This window comes from Mercenaria mercenaria, chromosome 3 (assembly GCF_021730395.1).
Source record: "Mercenaria mercenaria strain notata chromosome 3, MADL_Memer_1, whole genome shotgun sequence".
Classification (NCBI taxonomy): domain Eukaryota; kingdom Metazoa; phylum Mollusca; class Bivalvia; order Venerida; family Veneridae; genus Mercenaria; species Mercenaria mercenaria.
Genome location: NC_069363.1, coordinates 28,634,257 through 28,648,889, shown reverse-complemented (window position 1 = coordinate 28,648,889; position 14,633 = coordinate 28,634,257). Strand labels below are relative to the sequence as shown.

Sequence of the window (14,633 nt, the reverse complement as noted above, 5' to 3'; positions counted from 1 at the left end):
GGTGGGCCCTGGCCTTCCTCTCACATAGATAACATGTTGAGAAACATACCAAGAGTTCTAGAAGGAACTCCCTGTCATGTGGTGGGCCCTGACCTTCCTTTAACATAGATAACATGTTAAGAAACATACCAAGAGTTCTAGAAGGAAATACCTGTCTAGTGGTGAGCCCTGACCTTCCTCTCATATAGATTACATGTTGAGCTACATACCAAGAGTTCTAGAAGGAAATACCTGTCTTGTGGTGGGCCCTGGCCTTCCTCTCACATAGATACCATGTTGAGATACATACCAAGGGTTCTAGAAGGAAATACCTGTCTTGTGGTGAGCCCTGGCCTTCCTCTCACATAGATAACATGTTGAGCTACATACCAAGAGTTCTAGAAGGAAATACCTGTCTTGTGGTGGGCCCTGGCCTTCCTCTCACATAGATACCATGTTGAGATACATACCAAAAGTTCTAGAAGGAAATACCTGTCTTGTGTTGAGTCCTGACCTTCCTCTTACATAGATAACATGTTGAGGTACATACCAAGAGTTCTAAAAGGAAATACCTGTCTTGCGGTGGGCCCTGGCCTTCCTCTCACATAGATACCATGTTGAGATACATACCAGAGTTCTAGAAGGAAATACCTGTCTTGTGGTGAGCCCTGGCCTTCCTCTCACATAGATAACAGGTTGAGAAACATACCAAGAATTCTAGAAGGAAATACCTGTCTTGTGTCGAGTCCTGGCCTTCCTCTAATATAGATAACATGTTGAGGTACATACCAAGAGTTCTAGAAGGAAATACCTGTCTTGTGTTGAGTCCTGACCTTCCAACATGTTGAGGTACATACCAAGAGTTCTAGAAGGAAATACCTGTCTTGTGTTGAGCCCTACATAGATAGAATGTTATGATACATACCAAGAGTTCTAGAAGGAAATACCTGTCTTGTGTTGATTCCTGACCTTCCTCTAACATAGATAACATGTTGAGGTACATACCAAGAGTTCTAGAAGGAAATACCTGTCTTGTGTTGAGCCCTGACCTTCCTCTCACATAGATACCATGTTGAGGTACATACCAAGAGTTCTAGAAGGAAATACCTGTCTTGTGTTGAGCCCTACATCGATAGCATGTTCAGATATATACCAAGAGTTCTAGAAGGAAATACCTGTCTTGTGTTGAGTCCTGGCCTTCCTCTAATATAGATAACATGTTGAGGTACATACCAAGAGTTCTAGAAGGAAATACCTGTCTTCTGTTGAGCCCTGACCTTCCTCTCACATAGATACCATGTTGAGATACATACTAAGGAGTTCTAGAAGGAAACACCTGTCTTGTGGTGAGTCCTGACCTTCCTCTAACATAGATAGCATGTTGAGATACATACCAAGAGTTCTAGAAGAAAATACCTGTCTTGTGTGAGTCCAGACCTTCCTCTCACATAGATAGCATGTTGAGATACATACCAAGAGTTCTAGAAGGAAACACCTGTCCTGTGGTGAGTCCTGACCTTCCTCTCACATAGATAACATGTTGAGATACATACCAAGAGTTCTAGAAGAAAATACCTGTCTTGTGGTGAGTCCTGATCTTCCTCTCACATAGACAGCATGTTGAGATACATACTAAGGAGTTCTAGAAGGAAACACCTGTCTTCTGGTGAGTCCTGACCTTCCTCTAACATAGATAACATGTTGAGATACATACCAAGAGTTCTAGAAGAAAAAACCTGTCTTGTGTGAGTCCAGACCTTCCTCTCACATAGATACCATGTTGAGATACATACTAAGGAGTTCTAGAAGGAAACACCTGTCTTGTGGTGAGTCCAGACCTTCCTCTCACATAGATAACATGTTGAGATACATACCAAGAGTTCTAGAAGAAAATACCTGTCTTGTGGTGAGTCCTGACCTTCCTCTCACATAGATAACATGTTGAGATACATACCAAGAGTTCTAGAAGAAAATACCTGTCTTGTGGTGAGTCCTGACCTTCCTCTCACATAGATAACATGTTGAGATACATACCAAGAGTTCTAGAAGAAAATACCTGTCTTGTGGTGAGTCCTGACCTTCCTCTCACATAGATAACATGTTGAGATACATACCTAGAGTTCTAGAAGGAAATACCTGTCTTGTGGTGAGTCCTGACCTTCCTCTCACATAGGTAACATGTTGAGATACATACTTAAGAGTTCTAGAAGGAAATACCTGTCTTGTGTTGAGTCCTGACCTTCCTCTAACATAGATAACATGTTGAGATACATACGAAGAGTTCTAGAAGGAAATACCTGTCTAGTGGTGAGTCCTGACCTTCCTCTCACATAGATAACATGTTGAGATACAAACCAAGAGTTCTAGAAGAAAATACCTGTCTTGTGTGGAGTCCAGACCTTCCTCTCACATAGATAACATGTTGAGATACATACCCAGAGTTCTAGGAAATACCTGTCTTGTGGTGAGTCCTGACCTTCCTCTCACATAGATAACAAGATGAGATACATACCAAGAGTTCTAGAAGAAAATACCTGTCTTGTGTGGAGTCCGGACCTTCCTCTCACATTGATACCATGCTGAAATACATATTAAGGAGTTCTAGAAGGAAACACCTGTCTTGTGTTGAGCCCTGACCTTCCTCTCACATAGATACCATGTTGAGATACATACCAAGAGTTCTAGGAAATACCTGTCTTGTGGTGAGTCCTGACCTTCCTCTCACATAGATAACATGTTGAGATACATACCAAGAGTTCTAGAAGGAAATACCTGTCTTGTGTTGAGTCCTGACCTTCCTCTAACATAGATAACATGTTGAGGTACATACCAAGAGTTCTAGAAGGAAATACCTGTCTTGCGGTGGGCCCTGGCCTTCCTCTCACATAGATACCATGTTGAGATACATACCAGAGTTCTAGAAGGAAATACCTGTCTTGTGGTGAGCCCTGGCCTTCCTCTCACATAGATAACAGGTTGAGGTACATACCAAGAGTTCTAGAAGGAAATACCTGTCTTGTGTTGAGTCCTGACCTTCCTCTAACATAGATAACATGTTGAGGTACATACCAAGAGTTCTAGAAGGAAATATCTGTCTTGTGTTGAGCCCTGACCTTCCTCTCACATAGATACCATGTTGAGATACATACTAAGGAGTTCAAGAAGGAAACACCTGTCTTGTGGTGAGTCCTGACCTTCCTCTAACATAGATAACATGTTGAGATACATACCAAGAGTTCTAGAAGAAAATACCTGTCTTGTGGTAAGTCCTGACCTTCCTCTCACATAGATAACATGTTGAGATACATACCAAGAGTTCTAGAAGGAAATACCTGTCTTGTGGTGAGTCCTGACCTTCCTCTCACATAGATAACATGTTGAGATACATACCAAGAGTTCTAGAAGGAAATACCTGTCTTGTGTTGAGTCCTGACCTTCTTCTAACATAGATAACATGTTGAGGTACATACCAAGAGTTCTAGAAGGAAATACCTGTCTTGTGTTGAGCCCTGACCTTCCTCTCACATAGACAGCATGTTGAGATACATACTAAGGAGTTCTAGAAGGAAATACCTGTCTTGTGTTGAGCCCTGACCTTCCTCTCACATAGAAAACCATATTGAGATACATACTAAGGAGTTCTAGAAGGAAACACCTGTCTTGTGGTGAGTCCTGACCTTCCTCTAACATAGATAACATGTTGAGATACAAACCAAGAGTTCTAGAAGGAAATACCTGTCTTGTGGTGAGTCCTGACCTTCCTCTCACATAGATAACATGTTGAGATACATACCAAGAGTTCTAGAAGAAAATACCTGTCTTGTGTGGAGTCCAGACCTTCCTCTAACACAGATACCATGTTGAGATACATACTAATAGTTCTAGAAGGAAATACCTGTCTTGTGTTGAGTCCTGACCTTCCTCTCACATAGGTAACATGTTAAGATACATACCAAGAATTTAAGAAGGAAATACCTGTCTTGTGTTGAGCCCTGACCTTCCTCTAACATAGATACCATGTTGAGATACATACCGAGAGTTCTAGAAAATACCTGTCTTGTGTGGAGTCCAGACCTTCCTCTCACATAGATAACATGTTGAGATACATACCAAGAGTTCTAGAAGAAAATACCTGTCTTGTGTTGAGTCCTGACCTTCCTCTCACATAGATAGCATGTTGAGATACATACCAAGAGTTCTAGAAGGAAATACCTGTCTTGTGGTGAGTCCTGACCTTCCTCTCACATAGATAACATGTTGAGATACATACCAAGAGTTCTAGAAGGAACTCTCTGTCTTGTGTCGAGTCCTGGCCTTCTTCTAACATAGGCAACATGTTGAGATGACCCAATATCCTGTGTATGTCACTCGTACTGTGAATGAGATGAATGAATTTAGGTATCATTTTCTGGAATCTGAATTTTTTCAACTTGAAAATCTATCCCAAATGAAACTAAACTATTCATTGATGTAAAAACCTATAAAATAAACAGATTTGAAACTCTCACAATAAAATACAGTGGAATCTCACTGACAATCATGATAACCAAAGTAAGTTGTCATTTGTGTATAAAGACATTTTACTTGCACTTTACTTAGAAGAAGTCTTGGTGTTCCATAAACTGATCATGGTGATAAATAATTTCACACAAAAACAGCCAATTATAATTCTGTTGTTCATTTCTATTTTGAGGTAAAGTTGGGGTAAAATAAACCATGGTATTGTTTGCTGAGGAAACATTCTATGAACTACTGTGCACCAAGAAGTTATTTCAAATGTGTAATTCAAACCTCTCCATAAATTTTCATCATACAGATTTGTTACTTTGATTCCAAGCTGTATCTGGAATTCTTGTGTACAGGTTAGAAGTTTTTGGATAGTTTTCAGCAAACTAAATTCTCAAAACCTGCAACTATGTCTTGACCTTCAGTTCATTTTTGTGTTCAATGGAAAGAATAGCAATGCTTGTGCCCTGTTCTAAAATCAGACCAGCATTAAAATACCATATAAAGCTATGATTACCTGAGAGGATTAAAGTACTTCAACAAGGACTTCCTGCTGTCTACACTCGCCACATTGGCTATAGCAAACTGATGTAAGTCTGGGAAATGTTTAAAGGCAACTTTCTGGAAATATAATTGTTCAAATATATGTATATTTACTTTACACTGTTACAGAGAATGTCCTTTCTGGACTTCTAACTAGTGCTAAGTCTTGTCCTACAAGCTAGAGATAGTGGAAATTGAAATCAACCTCTGGTCTTGCCATGATTCAAATCTGTGACCCCTTGAACTGCAATCAGAAGCTCTACCCCGCGACTACTTCTAAAAATTCCACAAGATATATGATAAGAGATATTATATTACATGATTAAAACAAAAGATGTGAAAATTCTAGTTTTTTCTAACATTTTAGCCATTCTATAACTCAAATGAAAGTTGATGAAAGCAGTTTAAAATATAAATATTATGCAGGACCAATACAATGATAAACAGAGTACAATACTGCATGCAACATTGGCCTTGACCTACACTGACCTTGACCCTAGCAGCTACAAAAACAATCCCCCAACCCATTCTGTCCTATTAAACTACCTACATACCAAGTTCAATTGCAACTGAAGAAAAAAACTTAAATCCCAGTCTGGGATTTGAACCACAACCCATCCTTCCCAAGCCCTATGAAATTCTTACATTAGAAAAGGTACAATAGACCAATGCCTTAGAAAACTGCACCAGAGTGAAATTTTCAAATTACACAAGGTAATTAAGTAATGCTGACCCTGAACTTGACCCCAATGACCCATTATGCAATCCCAACTTTGTTTGTTTTATAAGCTCCATATAGGCTTAAATAGGTTAAATTTCAATTCATCAACCCAAACTTAAATTATTAAGCGGAAATATTTTTTAAACATTAGTTACAATGACCTTGACCATGGTTCCACTGGCCCACTATGCGATTCCCACATTAGTCTTACTGTAAGCTACATTTCATTTCAATACCTCAACCAAAAGCCAAAGGCATTGAATAGAAAAGAAAAATTTGACACCTTCCGTCCATCCGTAACTCACCTAATGACATCACCAATCTTATAAACAGGTTTTCAACATTGAAAAACTTGGTTAAAAACATAAATAGTAGATATTTTCAACAATAATGTAATTTCTAACATTTTCCAATATAATTTTATTAATACAAGCTGTTTGCGGGTCATTTTTTTCATTGTAAGTTAAGTTTATTTGGCTATTGAAAATGTTAAGAAGAACAAACCTGAAGAGCAAGGACCCTATTGTAATGCAAATCTATTCTGTTGTGTAAGTTAAGGGCCTCTCCTGTGCCCTCATCTATCTCAAATTCTGCATATACTTTTAGCATATCCAGTAACTGAAAAGTACAAGAAACCAGTGAAATTGATGCAACTTTAGAAATTCACAAAATGTGTATAACAGAATCAGTGAAAAGGCATTTTTAAGAGCACACATCAATTTCTATTTATAAACAGAGTCTCCCATTTAAGCATCAGAATATTTATTTTCTGATAAACCTCTTTCATAAAATATTTCAAGAAAAACTATAACACTGTATTTGACAAATCTTACTTATCTATGGAAATAAAAGTCAGCGGTTCTATTCAGTTACCCGCCAATGCCAGAAATAATGCCATCAAGGGCACCGGGAGTCCTCTTCCACTAGTAAGGCTACAAAATCACCTGATGACTTAAACTGAAACAAGAGCACCGCAATGCAGAGCAATATACGCCCGAAGGTATGACCTCTGACCACTGACCTTGACCTTGTAGCTAGCCATCCAGAACATGCGCTCTATACATCATCTTGATGTGGTGAATATTTGTGTCAAGTGTCTTTGAAATCCTTCAAGGGGTTCAAGAGTTACAGAGCGATGACCTTTGACCCCTAAGTGTGACCTTGACCTTGAAGCGAGACATCCAGAACATGCACTCTACACGTCGTCTCGATGTGGTGAACATTTGTGCCAAGTTTCTTTACAATCCTTCAAGCAGTTCAAGAGTTTAAGAGCAGACACAAAACACACTCAAATGACTATTTACCCCTAAATAGTGACCTTGACCTTGCGGCGAGCCATCCAGAACATGCGCTCTGCATGTTGTCTCGATGTGGTGAACATTTGTGTCAAGTTTCTTTGAAATCCTTTAAGGGGTTCAAGAGTAACAGAGCAGACACGAAACACACTCATATGACCTTTGACCCCTAAGTGTGACCTTAACCTTGAAGCGAGCCATCTAGAACATGCGCTCTCCACGTTGTCCCTATGTGGTGAACATTTGTGTCATGTTTCTTTGAAATCCTTCAAGAGGTTCAAGAGTTACAGAGAGGACACATTACTAATGGATGCAGGGCCCACACTGGGCTGAAAAAAGTTGGAGCCACCTTTTTCTCGGGAACGGTAGGGAGGGTGCTGGAGAGGTTTCCCTTCCCGCGGCGCATTGAAAATTTTTGTTACTTCCCATAAGCAAATGGTGATACTCTAGCTATATAGGGGGACTTTTGAATGAAAGTGGGTATACCTCTAAAGCAAGTTTTGTATTTTAAAATGTTTTTGGATGTTTGAAGCAACCTGTCTGAAATATTTTTCCATTACAGCTTCTTTTTGTTGTGGGCCTACTATGTAAATGCATGGCCTGGGGGCTGTGTTTTTGGTGCTCTGTGCTTCCGAGAAATCTACCCTGATACAGGATTACATTTAAAATCCATTCCTAACTTTAAAAGACATTCAAAAAACTTGGCAAACACCTTTACTAATTACTTACTAAGATCACAGACACGGGTCCAGTGTATTTTTTTTTTTTTTGATTAATATAAAAAAACAACCTTTTTTCACACAAATATGCTTTCTGTATGTTAGTCAAATGAAAAAAAAAATGATGACAAAAATCCGGTCACAGTGTCGTGTATGATATTGTGACCGGATTTTTTGTCATCATTTTTTTTTTCATTTGACTAACATATAAAAAGTATATTTGTGTGAAAAAAAAAAGGATTTTTATATTAAACAAAAAATACACTGGACCCGTGCCTGTGACTAAGATACTGTCTGACGGTGGCGAAAATGTTAAAAAATTCATCAAACCATTCATTATTTTGCCGATTTATTTATTAATTATTTGATCCATGGAAATTAAAGGCATCAATCATTTAATCTGCCGTAATGACAACAAAACAAAAAGATTATTTTAACCCGATAATCAGTTGCTAATTGATTGCAAATTGCATCTTCTCGCGTGTCAAGATGTTTATTACACATTGTTATATGTACAAACGCAGACTGGGTAGTACTATCCCGAAATAAGTTAATTTTATAAGGTAAAATTATCGGAACCAGTCAACTGTTTTTTAACATAATTTCTCGGAGGTTACGATTTAGAACGTCTGAAACAAAATGGCGGTCCAAATTACGAACATTTTTTCAATTTCGCCACTAGCGATTTTTCTTCGCCACTTTCATCGCAGATTCGCCAAATGGCTCGAGTGGCGAACGACAGCGTGGGCCCTGGGATGGACGGACAGATGGACGGACACCAGGGGTATTACATAATATGTCCTTTCGGGCATATATAAAACAAGAGCTGTCGGATGACAGCGCGCTCGACTATTCGAAGAATTGATTGAAGAATGGGGTCAAAATATTTCCATAGTTTTTCAGACTAAACAAAAAAATGGATTAAACAAAAAATGTTCCTATATTTGTGGATTTCGATTAGTCTTGCATTAACTGGCAATGTGTGACCATGATGGCAAATATGTTAAGTTATATGTCTGGCAAAACATGGACTTATATGAAAAATTTAACTAAGTCCAAGTCCAAAAAGGGCCATAATTCAGTCAAAATAGTTGACAGAGTTATGTACTCTTGCCTAGAGATGGAAATCATGTTGATAAACTAGTGTTAAAAGTTTCAAAGCCACAGTTCAAATAGTTTTGACAAAACGCTGACTTGTTAAAAAAAACTGAACAAATTTCAAAGTCCAAAAAGGGCCATAATTCAGTCAAAATAGTTGTCAGAGTTATGTACTCTTGCCTACAGATGGAAATCATAATGATAAACAAGTGTTTAAAGTTTAAAAGCCAAAATGTCAAATAGTCTTGACAAAACATGGACATATATAAAACAAAACCAATTTCCAAGTTCAAAAAGGGCCATAATTCAGCCAAAAAAGACGAGAGAGTTACGTACTCTTGCCTATTGATAGAGACTATTATACTGAACAAGATATAAAAGTTTCAAAGCCATATGTCAAACACTTTACACAAAATATAAACTGGTACAAAAAACTTAACCAAGAGTTCTAAGACAAAAGGGGCCATAATTCAGTCAAAATGCTTGATGGAGTTATGTACTCTTGCCTACAACTGGACATTGTGATGGTAAACAAGTGTTGAAAGTTTCAAAGCTTTATCTCAAAAGACTTTGTCAAAATGTGGACTGGTATGAAAAACTTAACCAAGATTTCTAAGTCAAAAAGGGGCCATAATTCAACCAAAATTCTTGATGGAGTTATGTACTCTTGCCTACAACTGGACATGGTGATGGTAAACAAGTGTTGAAAGTTTCAAAGCTTTTTCTCAAAAAACTTTGTCAAAATATGAACTGGTACGAAAAACTTAACCAAGATTTCTAAGTCAAAAGGGGCCATAATTCAGTCAAAATGCTTGACAGAGTTATGTACTCTTGCCTATAACTGGACATGGTGATGGTAAACAAGTGTTGAAAGTTTCAAAGCTTTATCTCAAAAGACTTTGTCAAAATGTGGACTGGTACGAAAAACTTAACCAGGGTGTGACGCCGACGCCGACGCCGTGGTGAGTAGGATAGCTCTACTTATTCTTCGAATAGTCGAGCTAAAAAAACCTAACAAAACAGTCTTTGTAAGACTGGAAGACTGTAGGCCCGTTTAAAGCTCATACTGTACCTCAGAAAACAGTTTTCCATCCTCCCGATTTGTAAGATTTGACAGCAGTGAGATACTGAGAACATGGCTGTCATCCATGAGAGCATTGAAGAATCGTCGAGTTGGTAACTGTGCCTCAATGTCAATTAGGAACTCAACAAATCTTTCACAATACATTATCTTCTCCTCACCAACTTTGCCTGTAAAAATAAAATACATATTAATTAAGATATAATGTATCATATTTTAGGAGCTACATATTTCCGGAAAATCATTTTCAATAAATGTGCTAAGAATGTTAGGAACTGGTTAAGAACTCTAGTGGTTAATAACAAAAGGGCCATTGTGGTCTTATATTGCTCATTCAAAATATAACAACATTACGATATATAATACTGAGGAAGACAGGAACAGAGCGATTGTTTGCAAAATCAAGGGTAAGTGACCCTGACTAAATCTTTGCTATCTGGACCACAATGTAACCAGTCTGTCTTATCTGACCCAATATGTAAACAAGAGCACCACCTATGGGTGCCATTGCTCGTCTGCAAGTGCTTGACAATATGTAGGAAGAGCTATAGTTCAGATTTTCAAAGTACAAAAAGGGCCATAATTCTGACAAAATGCAGGTTAGAGTTATGATTCTTGGCCTACATAGTCCTCTATGATGGTAAACAAGTGTGCAAAGTTTTAAAGCTGTAGCTCTTACAGTGTTTGAGAAAAGGTGGACCTAAACAAAAATTTTAACCAAGTGACGACAATACCTCGTAGATTTTTTTTTCAAAAATCAGACAAGCTAAAAACTGTCTTGTCTGGTCAATAAAGTAACCCATCTATACTATATGACCTGTAATGTAACCAGTCTGTCTTATCTGGTTCTTAATAAAACCAGTCTCTCTTATCTAGACCATAATGTAACCAGTCTGTCTTATCCAGACCATAATGTAATCAACGTGTCTTATCTGGCCAATGCCGTAAATAATCTGTCTTATCTGCTCCATAATTTAACCTATCTGTCTTGTCTTGCCTGTAATGTAATTAATCTGCACTGTATGGCCCAAAATATAATTAATCTGTCTTATCTGGCCCATAGAATAACCAGTCTGTGTCATCTGGACCTTAATATAAACAGAGATGTCTTGTCGGGCCCAAAATGCAACCAATCTGCCCTATTGATCCCATACTGAAACTATCTTATCTAGCCTAAAATATATTCAGCCTATCTTTTATCTGGATGATAATGTGTCTTGCCCATAATGTAACCAATCTATTTTACCTGATCCATAATTTAACCCGACAAATGTTTTAAGACTTACAGATAATGCACATTCTGTCTAAATATGGGTCGAACTGGTGAAGGAATGAAGTTGCTTGAGTGTTAATGAAGTAGCTTGAGTGAACATTTGTGAAATATGATACCTTTTTTATAGGGATGGCAACAAGTACCTATTTTGGTACTCGAGTACTTGCTGATTTTTCGATCAGGTACTCGGTTACTCCTTAAAAGTGGTTTCCGATAGATTGATTACAGAACAAAGTGGCTAACTTAGTGTTCTATCAGAACAGTAACAGTAAGAATGAGAATGTACCATAGTGTTTCTTTCGGTTATAAAGACATTCGAAAATTGAGTAAATTTTAACAGTTCATTTAATATCATAATTATTTTATATATCGGCGACTAATAAAACGCTAAGCCGAACTTCTGGAGCAAACTGCAAAGTCGGCATAAAATGGACAGGTTTACTTTTTAAGTTAAAAAAGGATATGTTTTTCATGATGTACCGCTAATTTTAACGTCTGCACAAAGGTGTGGTGTGATATTCTAATTGTTTATAATATAAGTGGTACTGCAATAAGCGGCATAAATACAATTTACAGCGATCATGATTTTGCAAACACGTGTAACCTGTCAGGGGTCATTACTGACCATTGTGTATCAATTCACACCTTCGTGTTTGTATAATCTGGGTAAATGATCGGAAAGATGACAGGGAGACACTTTGGTGTCATTTAAATGGCTGCGTTAAAATTGACGTGTTTCTAGTCTTTGTTTCTTTTCTTTTTTTTCGAGTACTCGGTTACTAAATTGCGTAATCTATACTCGGAACACCGAGCAAGTACTCGGTTAACCGCTGTCACCCCTTCATTGTTATAAATAAGGTCTAGACCTACTTGTCTGATCTTGCCGATAATAAAAGTTGCACAAGATCTTATAGGCATACCCATTCAATGTCAATATATTAAGGATGAAGAAATGAACTAACTAGATTGTTATGGAACTTGTCAGATTTGTTAGGTTTCTGACCTGTACCAATCTGTCTGAAAGTAACTGGTAACTTCTATACATGAACCAGCTGTATTTCACTTTAGTAATTGCTGCTTATAATGTAAAGCACAGTGATATATTTGTGTATTATACCAACCTTTCTCAGGTACAGTGTTCAGCACAGTGATATATTTGTGTATTATACCAACCTTTCTCAGATACAGTGTTCAGCACAGTGATATATTTGTGTATTATACCAACCTTTCTCAGGTAGTGTTCAGCACAGTGATATATTTGTGTATTATACCAACCTTTCTCAGGTACAGTGTTCAGCACAGTGATATATTTGTGTATTATACCAACCTTTCTCAGGTACAGTGTTCAGCACAGTGATCTATTTGTGTAACCTTTCTCAGGTACAGTGTTCAGCACAGTGATATATTTGTGTATTATACCAACCTTTCTCAGGTACAGTGTTCAGCACAGTGATATATTTGTGTATTATACCAACCTTTCTCAGGTACAGTGTTCAGCACAGTGATATATTTGTGTATTATACCAACCTTTCTCAGGTACAGTGTTCAGCACAGTGATATATATTTGTGTAACCTTTCTCAGGTACAGTGTTCAGCACAGTGATATATTTGTGTATTATACCAACCTTTCTCAGGTACAGTGTTCAGCACAGTGATCTATTTGTGTATTATACCAACCTTTCTCAGGTACAGTGTTCAGCACAGTGATATATTTGTGTATTATACCAACCTTTCTCAGGTACAGTGTTCAGCACAGTGATCTATTTGTGTAACCTTTCTCAGGTACAGTGTTCAGCACAGTGATATATTTGTGTATTATACCAACCTTTCTCAGGTACAGTGTTCAGCACAGTGATATATTTGTGTATCAGACTGTTTAAGAAAGTTCTCTCAAATTCCACCTTCTTCTTCTGTTCTGTGGATAACTTGCTGTCACTTCTCTTGATGAAGTTGTAAAACTTCCTGTACTTTGGATTGGCCTTAAACAGTTCTTCTCTTCTACCCTGTTACAAAACAAATATATGTCAAAAAGAAAAAAAATATCCTGCATAAAGACAACTGTAATCATATTTCATAAAGGGATCAAAGTCATGAAATATAAAATGCACATTCTAAGCAAGCAATGGCCCAAACAAAAAGAAACAGACAGAGAAATAGATAGTGCAACAATCATACATTATGAATACGGGCTAAACAATTCCATACCGAAAACCATATACAAATACAAACGTACCCTTTTTTACTTCTGAAACTGAATGGTTAAAATAAACACAATGTATATACATGTGTATATAAGAAAGCTCCTGCAGCAGAATACTTACATTTAAGGTTATCTCAACAAAACTGTAATGGGATTCATTTAAGAAATAATTTATAGCAAATGAATGTTTTAACACTATTTATGCACGATGGGCGGTTATACATCAGGCGTAATAATTTCACGAGGGCGCAGCCTGAGTGAAATTATTTGTACGATGTAATACCGCCCGAGTATACAAGTAGTGTTAAAAAACTCGGTTTTGCTATAAATTATTTCGATTCTAAAACACCCTTAATCTAAATATAGTAGCGCTCTTTCTTGGTTGCAACAAAAACATTGAGGTCGCTGCACAAATTGTATAAACAAACTGCTTACAGGTATAAGGTATGGTAGTGGCATATTTACAGTTATAAGGTATTGTACTGGCATATTTACAGTTATAAGGTATGGTACTGGCATATTTACAGTTATAAGGTATGGTAGTGGCACATTTACAGTTATAAGGTATGGTACTGGCACATTTACAGTTATAAGGTATGGTACAGGCACATTTACAGTTATAAGGTATGGTACAGGCACATTTACAGTTATAAGGTATGGTTATTGGTACAGGCATATTTACAGTTATAAGGTATGGTACTGGCATATTTACAGTTATAAGGTATGGTACTGGCATATTTACAGTTATAAGGTATGGTACAGGCATATTTACAGTTATAAGGTATGGTACTGGCATATTTACAGTTATAAGGTATGGTACAGGCATATTTACAGTTATAAGGTATGGTACTGGCATATTTACAGTTATAAGGTATGGTACTGGCATATTTACAGTTATACGGTATGGTACTGGCATATTTACAGTTATAAGGTATGGTACCGGCATATTTACAGTTATAAGGTATGGTGCTGGCATATTTACAGTTAGAAGGTATGGTATTGGCATATTTACAGTTATAAGGTATGGTATTGGCATATTTACTGTTATAAGGTATAGTGCTGAGATACTTACAGGTATAAGGCATGTCCAGATAGGAAGTGACACAAGTCTCTGTACTTGTTCTCGTATCAGGTCCATCTCCTACAAGAAATAAACACCATCAATATGGCAGCTAGTAAAACAATACTGTCCAATATTTAAACAGCTTCTCAAGCAAT

General features: G+C 37.4%; 1 protein-coding gene across 3 annotated transcripts in view; it reads right to left on the bottom strand.

The window, feature by feature from the left end:
• LOC123525856 (RNA helicase aquarius-like) overlaps positions 1-14,633 on the bottom strand; it is a 65,569-nt gene that overhangs the window by 36,664 nt on the left and 14,272 nt on the right. For all 3 annotated transcript variants that reach the window (XM_053538094.1, XM_053538093.1, XM_053538092.1), the window contains exons 8-13: positions 14,488-14,556; positions 13,041-13,218; positions 9,934-10,112; positions 6,254-6,367; positions 5,003-5,106; positions 4,250-4,352 (exon numbers count right to left, since the gene is read on the bottom strand). In XM_053538094.1, coding sequence (XP_053394069.1) covers positions 4,250-4,352; positions 5,003-5,106; positions 6,254-6,367; positions 9,934-10,112; positions 13,041-13,218; positions 14,488-14,556 — 747 coding nt within the window. The remainder of the gene's footprint in view (positions 1-4,249; positions 4,353-5,002; positions 5,107-6,253; positions 6,368-9,933; positions 10,113-13,040; positions 13,219-14,487; positions 14,557-14,633) is intronic.